The sequence below is a fragment of the Neoarius graeffei genome, chromosome 22, assembly GCF_027579695.1.
Source record: "Neoarius graeffei isolate fNeoGra1 chromosome 22, fNeoGra1.pri, whole genome shotgun sequence".
In the NCBI taxonomy this organism is placed as follows: Eukaryota; Metazoa; Chordata; class Actinopteri; order Siluriformes; family Ariidae; genus Neoarius; species Neoarius graeffei.
In genome coordinates, this window is record NC_083590.1 from 21,927,190 (window position 1) to 21,942,057 (window position 14,868).

Consider the following 14,868-nt stretch of genomic DNA (forward strand, 5'->3'; position numbering starts at 1 on the left):
ATTGTCCATGAGAGGAGAAATATAATAATAATCCATCCATTATCTGTAGCCGCTTATCCTGTACAGGGTCGTAGGCAAGCTGGAGCCTATCCCAGCTGACTATCGTCAAGAGGCAGGGTACACCCTGGACAAGTCACCAGATCATCACAGGGCTGACACATAGAGACACAAACAACCATTCACACTCACATTCACACCTATGGTCAATTTAGAAGAAGAAGAAGAAAGAAGAAACCTTTATTTGTCACATGCACACTTCAAGCACAGTGAGATTCATCCTCTGCATTTAACCCATCTGAAGCAGTGAACACATGCACACACACCCAGAGCAGTGGGCAGCCACACTACAGTGCCCGGGGAGCAGTCAGGGGTCAGGTAACTTGCTCAAGAGCACTTCAGCCCATGGCCACCCCACATTAACCTAACTGCATGTCTTTGGACTGTGGGGGAAACCGGAGCACCCGGAGGAAACCCACACAGACATGGGGAGAACATGCAAACTCCACACAGAAAAACCCTCACCAGCCGCTGTTCTGGTTTGAACCCAGAACCTTCTTGAAGTGACAGTGCTAACCACTACACCACTGTGCCGCCCTAATTTAGATTACCAATTAGCCTAACCTGCATGTCTTTGGACTGTGCGGGAAACCGGAGCAACTGGATGAAACCCGTGCGGAGAACATACAAACTCATCTCATCTCATCTCATTATCTCTAGCCGCTTTATCCTGTTCTACAGGGTCGCAGGCAAGCTGGAGCCTATCCCAGCTGACTACGGGCGAAAGGCAGGGTACACCCTGGACAAGTCGCCAGGTCATCACAGGGCTGACACACAGACACAGACAACCATTCACACTCACATTCACACCTACGCTCAATTTAGAGTCACCAGTTAACCTAACCTGCATGTCTTTGGACTGTGGGGGAAACCGGAGCACCCGGAGGAAACCCATGTGGACACGGTGAGAACATGCAAACTCCACACAGAAAAACCCTCGCTGGCAACTGGGCTCGAACCCGGACCTTCTTGCTGTGAGGCGACAGCGCTAACCACTATGCTACTAGGGCGGCGTAGTGGTTAGCACGGTCGCCTCACAGCAAGAAGGTTCCGGGTTCGAACCCAGCCGTGTCCACAATCCAAAGACATGCAGTTAGGTTGATGTGGGGCGGCCTTAGGCTGAGGTGCTCTTGAGCAAGGTACCTGACCCCTGACTGCTCCCCGGGTGCTCTGGTGTGTGTGTTCACTGCTTCAGATGGGTTAAATGTAATAATGATAATCCAGTAGCGGAACAGGGGGCGGCACGGTGGTGTAGTGGTTAGCGCTGTCGCCTCACAGCAAGAAGGTCCGGGTTCGAGCCCTGTGGCTGGCGAGGGCCTTTCTGTGCGGAGTTTGCATGTTGTCCGCGTGGGTTTCCTCCGGGTGCTCCGGTTTCCCCCACAGTCCAAAGACATGCAGGTTAGGTTAACTGGTGACTCTAAATTGACCGTGAGTGTGAATGGTTGTCTATGTGTCAGCCCTGTGATGACCTGGCGACTTGTCCAGGGTGTACACCTGTAGTCAGCTGGGATAGGCTCCAGCTCGCCTGCGACCCTGTAGAACAGGATAAAGCGGCTACAGATAATGAGATGATAATCCAGTCGGGGAACACTAAAGAGAAAGAAAGTGTGTGTGTTTCATTGCATTTCAGTCGAGTGAAGTAATTTTGACCCGGTCCCTAAATCCTGGGTCCTTTTAAAGTTCCCGCTGAATATGTGTGTGTATGTGTATGTGTGCAGGGTGATGGGCTGAGTCTGAGAGAGAGAGAGAGAGAGAGAGAAAGAAAGGAAGGAAGGAAGGAAGGAAGGAGCTGGGCTCAGACAAGCTGCAGCATTGGAAAGAAAGAAAGAAAGAGATATATAGAGAGAGAGTTCAGTCACTCATTCGGGACAAAAAGACATAATTCAAAACAAAAGATCCCATCAGGCGTGTGCAGTGAGACAGAAGGGTGTGCGCTCTCTCCCTCTCTCCCTCTCTCTCCCTCCTGCCGACAGGAATAAGATGTGACTTTGAGCTCGAGCGCTGCGTGGTTGAGAGGCGGGCCGTGCACGCGCCACATCTCTCACTAATGGAACTTATTGTTGTTGCGACTTGTTTCTAACTATGAGGTGCGCGAGCGGCTCCCGGGCTTCCTTCATCTTCATCATCATCATCATCATCATCATCATGCTCTGATCTCTATTTATTATTATTATTATTATTATTATTATTGTGTGCACGCGCATGAGGATTTTTTTTTTTTTTTAAATCGAGAAATACCAAATCGCACGAGGAAGTGAAGACTGAAGAGGAGGTGGAGGAGGAGGTGGAGGAGGAGAAAGCAGCGCGAGGCAGAACTACACACACACACACACACACACACACCACCGGGGGATTTAAACCGCCTGTGTTTTTCTTCTTTTTGTTTCTGCTTTTGTTGAAGGAGGGAAAAAAAAAGAGAGGAGGCACGAGGAAGGAAAGAAAAGGAGAAATCCATGTGGCTGTTCTGTCTTTAGCGACATCTTTTTTTTTTTTTTTTTTTTGGGGATTGGATCGCAGGATGAGCAAAGACAGACCGAAGAGGAACATCATCCACAAGAGAAGAGATGTAAGTGCGGCTCGCGCGCGGCGGCGGCTTCACCTTGAAGTTATTTTGTTTTCGGTCAACAAACTTGTTTGTTTGTTTGTGTGTGTGAAGCCTCAGATTGGATGCTGGAGAGAAAGAAAGGGTTTTTTTTCTTCTTTAGTAGGGGTGGGAGAAAAAAAAAAAAGCTTCGACTTTTAGATCAGATCAGATCAGATCCAGTCCAGGCGCGCGCTCTCTGTCTGCCTGCCTGCCTGTCTGTCTGTCTGTCTGTCTGTGCGCGCACGCGGTGAAATTAGTAAATAATTTGTGGTTTTGCGGCACTTTGTGTCGTAAAAATCGGAACCTCGCTCTTGAGACCCGATTGTTCTCATCTCGGCTTTGTTCACGAGAGAGAGAGAGAGAGAGAGCAGCCATACCGGGGCTGTGTGTGTGTGTGTGTGTGTTTATTCCGGGTTGTGTTTCCCTAAACCGTGCACACGCGGAACAAATCGTGCAGCTTCATGCACAAAAGCAGTGCATGCAATGAGCAGTCTGTTTCCAGGTGTGTGTGTGTGTGTGTGTGTGTGTTGGCAAAACCCACGATGCGTGGAAGAGCTCGCGCTTTGCGTTCGCGTGCTTATTTGTAGCTTCAAACGTGGATGTGGATACATTGTATCTCTATGTGTGTGCGCGCGCGTGTGCATGTGCGTATAAAGTTCCTCGTGCGAATGTTGCAGGTCCGAGTTCCCAGCTGTCTGTCTGTGTGTCTGTCTGTCTGTCTGTCTGTCTTCCTCCCAACGTATATCCTTGCTAAAGGTAGTGATGATGATGTTCTAGCTCGGTCTCGAACCTGTAAACACTTCCACCCTGGAACCCAACCAAACAAGGGTTGAACTTTTCTAGATATAAAGATCCTTCCTTGTTTAGTTTTTTGTTTTGTTTTTTAAATCTAAAGAACCTTTCCATTCCTCCCAGCTCCCTAGAGGCCCCTTCATGGTTTCTACTGGTGGCAGTTTTTTGAAAAAGAACCTGTTCATGGAACGAGCCCTGACCCGAGAGGAGCCTTTTTTTGTTTTGGTGCGAGACGCAGTATCGGTTTCAGGAGTTGCACAGATTGTAGATCTGATCTCGTCATCTCGTAACTGTAACATATATATATATGGATCCTTTGTTTGTTTGTTTGTTTGTTTGTTTGTTTTTTCCCCCTAGTCTGTTTTGCTTATGAAAGCATGGGTTTGTTTGTTTGTTTTAGAGGTAGGATCAGAATGACTGACCGGAATCGTACGTCGATGACAATTATGAAAGCGCATCATGTGTTATACTTCCAGGAGATGGTTTTGGTGTCCCGGAGCTGCTCCTTTATCATGAGGCGCTCGCTGTTTGTCTCGTGCTCACCATTGAGCAACAGGTTCATTAGTGAAAAGTGGAACAGGCACCGCGGGGACGTTGCAGTTGAGCTGGATGCACGTTGTGTTTCGTAACATACTTCAAAGCTGCTTTGTTGCATTTCATGATCCGGTCCATATGAACACACGCACACGTGTCACGGTGTGAACACACCTGAGCCAGGTAATCGAGGCCCACGGATGTCTCAGGTGTGTCAGAAACTTGAACTGGAAGCAAATCTGGCTTGAATCCCCAAAGCCTGGATGGAGAACATCTGTTTCGAAGCAACAAGATGGTGACCCTGCAGCTTGAGTAGGGGGAGGGGGTGGTTTGGGGCTGGAGGCGAGGCGAGGCGAAGCGAAGCAAAGCAAGCGTGGGGAGAGAGACGGAGACGGAGAGACATTCACGCTGTGTGAGTGTTGAGGGTGTGAAATGTCCCAGCGTCACATTTTCACACCACAACCTATGATGTTGTTTAAACTGTACTTCTCGTTTGCTCGCACTAATCACACACAAACCGTCACGTTTACCGTAGGATTCATTCCTGAATGTCAGAGAAATTATAGAGTCGAGACAAAGCAATCTAAAACTACAAAAACAAACAAAAAGCTACCTCCCTGGTTATAATTAACTCGAAGGCCACTTTTCAAAACATTCTAGTGTTTTCTTAAACCAGTTAAATTCACAGCAACTAATCCCAGGACGTGAAATTTCTCATAATCACGTGACGTGAGTTAACTCTTAACAAACAGCAAACGCTGGAACACAACACAGTTTCTCAACTCCTTAACTAGGCTTCTCAAAATGACTATATTTACAATATTATTATTATTATTATTATTATGGACCAAATTTCATCTGTGTTATAAAATGTGCACTTTTATTCCTTTTTTTTTTCAATCCATAATATCATATTACAAAAAAAATGCCCAGAATGATCACATGAACCACGATTGAGAAATAAAAATAGTGTTCCTGGATCCTTCTCATCTCACATTTCCCTCAAACCCAAAGCCAACCTGTTTTTTTTTTTTCTTTAATTCACGTGAAATGAAAACAAAAAGTGTTTTAAAACGGTAATAAACATGAACACGTTTGGAGTTAAATAACAAGCTAAAACAAGTAGATTAGTCGTTAGTGCTAATGCTGGCGAATTATATTTTCCAAATAGTTTTTGTCGCTGATGTAATGTGGCCTTGTTCTAAGCCCAAAGACTGTGCTCTGCGTAGGCAGCCGTGTGAAGTAAGGGCTATCTCAAGGTGTCGGTGTTTGTGTAGTGCTGATCCTGTCTGTGTAGAACATGGCTGAGGCAGACGGAGGTGTGCGAGATGTGCTGAGGCTGCAGGACGAGGAGGAGGAGGTGGTGTCCCACAGGCCCCTTCTCGCCACACAACTCCTCGCCCTCCTAATTTAACCTCCCTTAATTAGCGTACGACAATTATACATGCTCGGCTTCACCGTATCCCGTGGAACATGGGTGCGAGGGTGTCGTCCCTCCTCCGCTGCTGATGCGGCGTGTGTTATTAAAATTCATGTGTGGGGAAAAGCAGCGGAGAGAAGAGACTGATAATAGATGATAATAAAAGCAAACGCAATTAGGCGCCTGGATTGATGGACACGAGTGTTAAAAGGAGAAGTGCAGGGAAGTGCTGCGCTTCTGCTTCCTTCAGTTCAACTCTCGGCCTGCCGTAATGGCTGCCGAGAGAGAGAGAGAGAGAGAGAGAGAGAGAGGAGTTAGAGCTCAGTTAATGAGTTTGTGTTCTTTCTTTCAAAGTGAACGTGGCACACAGCACAGGCTCTCTCTCTCTCTCTCTCTCTCTCTCTCTGTCTTTCTTTCCCTTTGTCTCTTTCTTTCTGTCTATTTGTATGTCTGTTATTGCTCTTGCTCTTTTTTTGACGTTGTCTCTTTGTCCTTTTCTCTCTGATCTCTCTCTCCATGTCTCTGTCTCTCTCTCTCTCTCGTTTGTCTATCTGTTCCACTTTCTTTTTTCACTCGGTTCCCCCCTTCTCTCTCTCTCTCTCTCTCTCTCTCTTTGACTGTCTCATGCTCACTCTATCTGTTTCTTTCTGTCTGTATTTCTCTTTCTGTGTGTCAGGATCTTTCTTTTTGCCCGTTTGTGTCTCTCCTTCTCTGTGTTAGTCTTTCTGTGTCTTCACTCTTCATATGTATGTTTCATTCTGTCTTTTTCAGTTTGTTTCTCTTACTCTAGCTCTTTCTCTGTCTTTCTCTCTCGCTTGCTAAGTCTGTCTCTCCGTCTGTCTGTCTTTCTGTCAGTTTGTGTGTCTGTTTCTCTCTTTTTCTTTCTTTGACTTTGTCTCTTTGTCCTTTTCTCTCGGTCTGTCTCTCTTTTCTCTGTCTATCTGTTACACTATCTCTTTTTTCCACTCTCTCGTTTTCTCTCTCTCTATCTGACTGTCTCACACTCACTGTCTTTTGCCTTACTGTCTATATCTTTGTCTGTGTGTATCAGAATGTTTCTATCTGCCTATTTGTCTCTCTCTGTGTCAGTCTTTCTGCATGTTTCATTCTCTCTCTCTTTCTCTAGCTCTGTCATTCATTCTCTCTCTCTCTCTCTCTCTCTCTCTCTCTCTCTCTCAGGCTGGGGTTAGTTTGTCAGTCATATTGGTGTGTGTGTGGGATGAGCACAGCTGCTCTGAGTCCCTTTGCAAATGTAAAGGAGCTGTCAGCATGCGTTTCATCTCTCTCTCACTCACACACACACACACACACACACACACACACACACACACACACACACACACACACACACACAGGGGTTAAAAAATCCACTGAATACAAAAAGTAGAAACAAAACTGGAGTGTGAGGCCGAGGCCCTCGTGACCCCTTCCTCCCTCCTCCCTCTCTCCTCACCTTCAGCGTTACAATAGAGAGGGAGGCACTCGGGCTGTGTGTGAGTGGAAAGCTGCAGGCGTGTGTGTGTGTGTGTGTGTGTGTGTGTACACACACACATGCACCTTTAGCTCTGTGCACTTCATTTCACCCTTCCTTTTAACACGAAGGTGTGACGTTTCAGAATTCACACATTTACTAAACCAGAGAGAGATCAGATCGAGACGACTGTTACAATCTGTTCAGGTTATACACTTTCTTTTCCTGTCGTCCTTATAAAATTATCAACATTCTGATCAGGACTTGAGTGATCTGATGCAGGCTTGTGCGATACGACTGAATATCGATATCGGGACTTAAATGTGTCGTAACTTGTGGTACTTTCCTCACCGTGCTACATCTGAACACTCAGACTCGCGCTATTAAAGCCGATTTCTGCTTCTGCATCGAGTCTCCGCTATAAGGGACTGCACGAGACCGGAACAATCCGCTTGGTAGCGTCACGTTTCCGACTGCTCGTTCTTCTCCGTGAAAATCAGGAAAGCTACAATCCCCATGCTGCGTTTTAATATAAATATATGCACTGTGTGGTGGCTGGAGATCTTTATAACGGTCAGTTTAATCCTGTAGTATTAAAATCTCTGGTGTTATTTTTGTACCCGAGAGCACAGGAGGACTTTCGCTTCGCGCCGCTCATCCTGCTCAATACAGACGAGCAAAGACTCTCAGAAATGCTCTCTGTGATGAGTCACTTGGTTTATTTGTTTCAAAACATTTTGTGGTGTTTATTGGTCCGGCAGTGAAACACGGCTCACGTTCCGCTCTTCTACGTGTAGAAACGGTTAATTCTGGTGCGTTTCATGCCACAGTGCCTCCTAGAGGAGAGAAGCAGTTTGCGTACAAGTATAAATACGAAACCCTGCGCCGGTGTCGACAGCATAGAGTCTAAATCATAGGTACGGCGAAGTATAAACAGGTCTTTAGTCCTTGTAGTCCGAGCGCTGGAGGAACATTTGTACCAGTTGTTTTGTTTATCCTCATCTAATCATTTTCACATTATACAGTATAATAAATATATTAATGCACATTCACATGGACAAGGCACATATATAGATTTATTGTTTATTGTTAGATTTTTATCTGTAGGTTGTGTAGTCGGCTTGTTCTTGGGATTTTTGTTTTTAAATAATTCTATTTTATGTTGTACAGTGTGTCTTTTTCTTTTTGCATGTCTGATAACTTGCTGCTGCAACAAAACAATTTCCCAGCTTGGGATCAATAAAGTAAATGTCTGTGTGTCTCTGTCTGTGTGTCTCTGCCTGTATGTCTGTCTGTGTGTGTCTGTGTGTCTCTGTCTGTATGTCTGTGTGTCTGTCTGTATGTCTGTGTGTCTCTGTCTGTATGTCTGTGTGTCTGTCTGTGTGTCTGTATGTCTCTGTCTGTATGTCTGTGTGTCTCTGTCTGTATGTCTGTGTGTCTCTGTCTGTATGTCTGTATGTCTCTGTCTGTATGTCTGTGTGTCTCTGTCTGTGTGTCTCTGTCTCTGTAAGTCTGTGTGTCTCTGTCTGTATGTCTTTGTATGTCTGTGTGTCTCTGTCTGTATGTCTGTGTCTCTGTCTGTGTGTCTCTGTCTGTATGTCTGTCTGTGTGTCTCTGTGTCTCTCTCTGTATGTCTGTCTGTCTGTCTGTGTGTCTCTGTCTGTGTGTCTGTGTGTCTCTGTGTGTCTGTGTGTCTCTGTCTCTGTCTGTGTGTCTCTGTCTGTAAGTCTGTGTGTCTCTGTCTGTAAGTCTGTGTGTCTGTCTGTAAGTCTTTGTATGTCTGTGTGTCTCTGTCTGTGTGTCTGTGTGTCTCTGTCTGTGTGTCTCTCTCTGTATCTCTGTCTGTATGTCTGTCTGTGTCTCTGTATGTCTGTCTGTGTCTGTCTGTATGTCTGTGTGTGTCTCTGTCTGTGTGTGTCTCTCTCTGTCTAATGAGAGTGTGATTTGAGACACAGCCCTGTTCTCTCATTCAGGGCTTTTTTTTCTTTTTTTTTTTAAACACTGTGGGGTTTTAGTGTTTGTTGCTTCATTGTTACAAAGCACAAGCTTCTCATGTGCACAAACCACCATGCTGGAGATTCCCTCAATCAGTGTGACACACACACACACACACACACACACACACACACACACACACACACACACACACACACTGGTGTAACATGAGGGCTTTCTGCTCTGTTAACATAAAACTTGCAGCACAACTTTGATATCCCCCCTTCCCCCGCTCCGATTAGCATTTTATTATTTCAGTGTGTTTTGTCCTTGAAAAAAGGCACCATTTATTAAAAAAATGCATATTTGACTTTTTATCTGTTTATTGTTGCATATTGTAGAACATCCACCAAACAAGTTTTCACTTATAATATAGCAGCTAGAAACAGTCAGTCCTTCACTAACCTCTCTCTCTCTCTCTCTCTCTCTCCCTCCCTCTCTCCCTCCCTCCCCTTCTGTTCTCAAGTTAATAAAACAAAACAAAAAAAATCCTCCTGCAACTGAGTACCATCATGAAGACTTTCATGCGGTGGAAAAATGTCAGGTTCAACCTTTTACTTCTAACTGTTAGAACACCCCCCCCCCCCACCCCCACTAGAGACTGGTGTGTTTGGAATTGCATTGGAGGTGCGTTTACTTTCCGTGTTGGTCGCCTCGGCGGGACGTCCTTCCCTGAACTGACCCTCCACTGTTGATTAGTTTTCCGATGCCCTCGGATGTTTACTCCAGCTCCTTTTTGAAGTCCGTTAATCTGTAGATGTGCGTCAAAATGAGACGTCGGTTTTATTTTCCCTCTTTCATTTCATTCACAATTACAGCATCACAGTAAGTATTTTTAAAAAAGCCTTTAAAAGCCGAAACGGAGGAGATCGTTTTGTTTGGTGGTGATGTCACTGATTTGCCACAACGTTCCTTTTAGAAAAATAAAGACGTGCAGAAATCAGGCATATGGAGAGTATTTGAGTTTAATGAGAATGTTGATTACAGTGTAATCATCAGAGAGAGAGAGAGAGAGAGACCACGAGCGAGTGCGGGATTGAGCCAGGACAGGCCATGTGGCTCTTATTGTTTGAGTGGTGGAACAGGGGACACGGATGAAGAGCCATTTTGTGTAGGAAGACGTTGTTAGGGTTGTGAACATGACGGGGAGTGTGTGTGTGTGTGTGTGTGTGTTTTAAATATTTTTAGTCTGTCTAAGAATGGCTTGGGTGTAGGTCAGAGGAAGAGGTTAAAATCAGGACTGTTCTGGGTAGCAGGCCAAGTGAGTAAACATAAGAGGTGTGTGTGTGTGAGCTGAGAATTCAGCCCTGGAGACATCGACATGGCCCTGGATTATTTACATTTTGTGTACAGTGCTGATCTGTTTGGCTACTCTTTGGACTGCGTGTGTGTGTGTGTGTGAGAGAGAGAGAGAGAGAGAGAGACTTCTCTGCATTCATTTCTGACTTGTTTTGCTTCCCCGTGCCAAAGGCAACGTTGGATGTGTTCCCTGTTCATCACTCAGCATTTGTACGCAAGTGAACTCTTCCCTAGTGATCATTTGTTCCGTGTTTTTTTTTTTTTTTTTTCCTTCCAATGCACTGAGTAAATCTGAACCTGGATGTCTTTTCAAAAAGGTGCATCATCCTTTTTAAATCTTTTACACATATGCCGATCGTTGTTTATACAGTGTGTATGGTGATTATTAGATGCACATTTTGTTAACAGGGCAGCACGGTGGTGTAGTGGTTAGCGCTGCCGCCTCACAGCAAGAAGGTCCGGGTTCGAGCCCCGTGGCCGGCGAGGGCCTTTCTGTGCGGAGTTTGCATGTTCTCCCCGTGTCCGCGTGGGTTTCCTCCGGGTGCTCCGGTTTCCCCCACAGTCCAAAGACATGCAGGTTAGGTTAACTGGTGACTCTAAGGCCAAGTTTACATTAGACCGTATCTGTCTCGTTTTCTTCGCGGATGCACTGTCCGTTTACATTAAAACGCCGGGAAACGGGAATCCGCCAGGGTCCACGTATTCAATCCAGATCGTGTCTGGTCCGGTGCTGTGTAAACATTGAGAATACGCGGATACGCTGTGCTGAGCTCTAGCTGGCGTCGTCATTGGACAACGTCACTGTGACATCCACCATCCTGATTCGCTGGCGTTGGTCATGTGACGCGACTGCTGAAAAACGGCGCGGACTTCCGCCTTGTATCACCTTTAATTAAAGAGTGTAAAAGTATGAAAATACTGCAAATACTGATGCAAATACTGCCCATTGTGTAGTTATGATTGTCTTTAGGCTTGCCATCCTTCCACTTGCAAGTGGTAAGTGACGCGCATGCCCGATATGCACTGGGATCACACACACAGCGGCTCAGTCCCGAATCACTGCTCGTGCGCTTCACTCGCGCGCTCTGTGAGCTGCGCAGGGCCGGAGTGCGCACCCTCCAGAGGGCACTCGCTGTTCAGGGTGGAGTGATTTGGAGCGCAGCCGCTGAGGAGGAAGCGATGAGCCGCACTGACACATTTCAACTTGCGTGCCAAATTAGTCATGTGATTAGCGTATCTGTGTATTGGCGTTGCTGTGTGCACGCTAATCGTTTTTAAAAACGTTAATCTGATGATCCGCTGATATGGTCTAATGTAAACCCCACCTAAATTGAGCGTAGGTGTGAGTGTGAGTGTGAATGGTTGTGTGTGTCTATGTGTCAGCCCTGTGATGACCTGGCGACTTGTCCAGGGTGTACCCCGCCTTTCGCCCGTAGTCAGCTGGGATAGGCTCCAGCTTGCCTGCGACCCTGTAGAACAGGATAAAGCGGCTAGAGATAATGAGATATGAGATTTTGTTAACATAGTTGAAGATGTTCGCAGCATAAATTATCACATTTATTTAATGTAAAAAAAAACAACAACCCAAAAAACATGGTGGTGGTTGCATCAAGAAAATTAGAGCTGATGCGTCTAATGGAATTGAGAACCTGAAGTTGGTTGACGGACACGATGTTAAACGTTAGCTATTAACAGACAGTGGTGGTGTTCAGCAGGAAAAATTGTTCGCTTCGGCGAAGTGCTGAGGTACAAGAGGAATAAAAACTACACATGCTATTTTAGGATGTAACTTTTTGCTTCCATCACTTGCTTGTCGATCGTCTGCCACAGGAAGTGTGGCCTCGTCTGTGTTTCAGCGTATCGTGGTATATCAGTACTGAGAATGTTATAAGGATGACAGGAAAAGAAAGTGTATAATCTGAACAGATTGTAACAGTCGTCTTGATCTGATCTCTCTCTCTCTCTCTCTCTCTCTCTCTCTCTCTCTCTCTCTCACACACACGTTTATGACCAATCAATCTTAAAGCAGCTGTGAAGCAACCCAGACATTTCATATTAGCAAAAAGTAAAGTACACATCATTTAAACCATTTAAAGACCATGTTACCATAGTGACCAAAAATCCCCCCCCCCCCAAAAAAAGGTCTAGCCACTATGTTGCTATAGAAACCATTATGGTGCCAGGACACCGTTTACGTTCTTCATTCTCTTGCGTGTTCTTTGTCGAGGGTGCTGCGGGGGTCTGGAGATCGGGAATGAACTTCAGGAGGAGACGCGGTGTGAGATTTGTGCAAATGGGAGTTTATCCTGAGCTTTAGGTCGTGTGCGTCGGCTGTTAGCGTGTGGTGTTGGTTTACGACCGTCTCGAAAGATCTGGAAGTTTTAATAGTTTATGCCTTGTTTATTTGGACACTTTTGGTTCTGAAGGTTGAAAAATACGTCAGACGGACCTGCTGTGGGAGATTGTGTTGTCATGAAGCGTTGGAGGTTTGACATTGTTGGTATGCAGAGGTGGGAAGAAAACGTCTTACTTTAAGGCCCTGTCCACACGCCAACGGATTCAGGTGAATCTGATAAAATTGTTTATCGTTTCTGCCTGGCGTCCACACGGCACCGGCGTTTTAGGTGCCCCACAACGATATTTTTTGAGAACGGGTTCCAGAGTGGAAAAATCTGGCAACGGCGCCGTTGCGAAGTCGTCTGGATGAGTAGAACGGATTTGTTTACGATGACGTCACAACCACATGACCAGAACAAGCAGCACTCTCGCTGTTTTGTATGAACCACTGCATTGCATTCACTTTTGTATACAGCTTTTCTTTTAAATAAACAAGTAACTGAACCATTTCTTGAATTTTTTTTTATTGGATAAGACTGCTTTTCAAAATGTTCTCACACAATATAAAAAGTTATATAAATTATATAAAAATGCTTTTCAAAATGTTCACACACAATAAGAAAATTAAGTTCTATAAAACTATGCACACTAATAAAACTAATTTGTACACACAGAAGGCACGATTTCCTCGCGTAGTCGCAGCCATCTTCTTCTTGTTGTTGTGTGCTTGTTCCTGTGAGTGCTTCACGCCGGGTAGAAGAAGGGGTTTATGCGCATGCGTCTACTTCTTCTATTGTTCTGGTGTCTCCAATGGGACCGTCTTACAGCGCACGTAGAGGTGTGGCATGTGTATTGCATCGTTTTCAGCAAGCGTTGCGTTGCCATATGGACCTGATATTTTACTGATCCGTTGCCCATGTGGACACGATATTTTTTTAAATAAAATCTCGTTGCCGTTGTCGTGTGGATGTAGCCTAAGGCTACGTTTACATTAGACCGTATCTGTCTCGTTTTCTTCGCGGATGCCCTGTCCGTTTACATTAAACCGCCTGGAAACGCCAGGAAACGGGAATCCGCCAGCGTCCACGTATTCAATCCAGATCGTGTCAGCTCCGGTGCTGTGTAAACATTCAGAATACACGGATACACTGTGCTGAGCTCTAGCTGGCATCTCATTGGACAACGTCACTGTGACATCCACCTTCCTGATTCGCTGGCGTTGGTCATGTGACGCGACTGCTGAAAAACGGCGCGGACTTCCGCCTTGTATCACCTTTCGTTAAAGAGTATAAAAGTATGAAAATACTGCAAATACTGATGCAAATACTGCCCATTGTGTAGTTATGATTGTCTTTAGGCTTGCCATCCTTCCACTTGCAAGTGGTAAGTGATATGCGCTGGGATCTCACACACAGCGGCTCAGTCCCGAATCACTGCTCGTGCGCTTCACTCGCGTGCTCTGTGAGCTGCGCAGGGCCGGAGTGCGCACCCTCCAGAGGGCACTCGCTGTTCAGGGCGGAGTGATTTGGAGCGCAGGATGCCTGCGGAGCCGAGCGTATCCGTGTATTGGCGTTGCTATGTGCACGCAAATCGTGTATTGGTGTTGCTGTGTGCACACTAATCGTTTTAAAAACGTTAATCTGATGATCCGCTGATACGGTCTAATGTAAACATGGGCTAAGTATCTGGAGCCGTGTGTGTGTGTGTGTGTGTACACAGTTCTCTATCATGGTTCATAAGTTGTGAGGTGAATTATTAGCATCAGGCACCTTCAAGGAGTCGATCTACATCAATCGCTAACAAATCTCAGCTTTTAACAGACGTGACTACATCCGGTGTTTTTTAAATACACCGCAGCATTTTGTATTGAGGCTGCTAGCTATTAGCATTCAGCTAGTTTCCTAAGAGTTAGCGACCATTTTGTAAGGTTAGCATGTTATTACTTAGCCTTGGCTAATGTTTTTCAAAGTTCCTTCACTTGAAAGCAGCACTGATTTACTATCTCTTCTCTTTTATGAATCTTTCTTATATTTTCATACTTTTTAATTTAATTTAGGCGTTTTTCCTTTTCTACTTTAAATTGAGTCCTGTTTTTCTCACAGGGTTTATTTAGTTTTGTTTAAATGTCCTTTTTGTAGCAGCTTATCCATGTACACAATGACCGCTTGTTAGCATGCTAACAGTGTGTTCTACCCTGAGCAGCTCTATGATAAAGTGATGACACTTTGAAGGTGAAAACACACACTTGGCTCTCAGTTTGTCATCGTTTTGGTTGCGAACGATCTCATCTCATCTCATTACCTGTAGCCGCTTTATCCTTCTACAGGGTCGCAGGCGAGCTGGAGCCTATCCCAGCTGACTACGGGCGAGAGGCGGGGT

The 14,868-nt window shown here is 45.5% G+C and overlaps 1 protein-coding gene across 1 annotated transcript in view; it reads left to right on the forward strand.

The window, feature by feature from the left end:
* The first annotated feature begins 2,381 nt into the window (after nucleotides 1-2,381).
* The window catches only part of jarid2b (jumonji and AT-rich interaction domain containing 2b), a 247,489-nt gene continuing 235,002 nt past the window's right edge, over nucleotides 2,382-14,868 (forward strand). Inside the window, exon 1 of the mRNA XM_060904624.1 lies at nucleotides 2,382-2,623. Coding sequence (XP_060760607.1) covers nucleotides 2,576-2,623 — 48 coding nt within the window. The 5' untranslated portion in view covers nucleotides 2,382-2,575. The remainder of the gene's footprint in view (nucleotides 2,624-14,868) is intronic.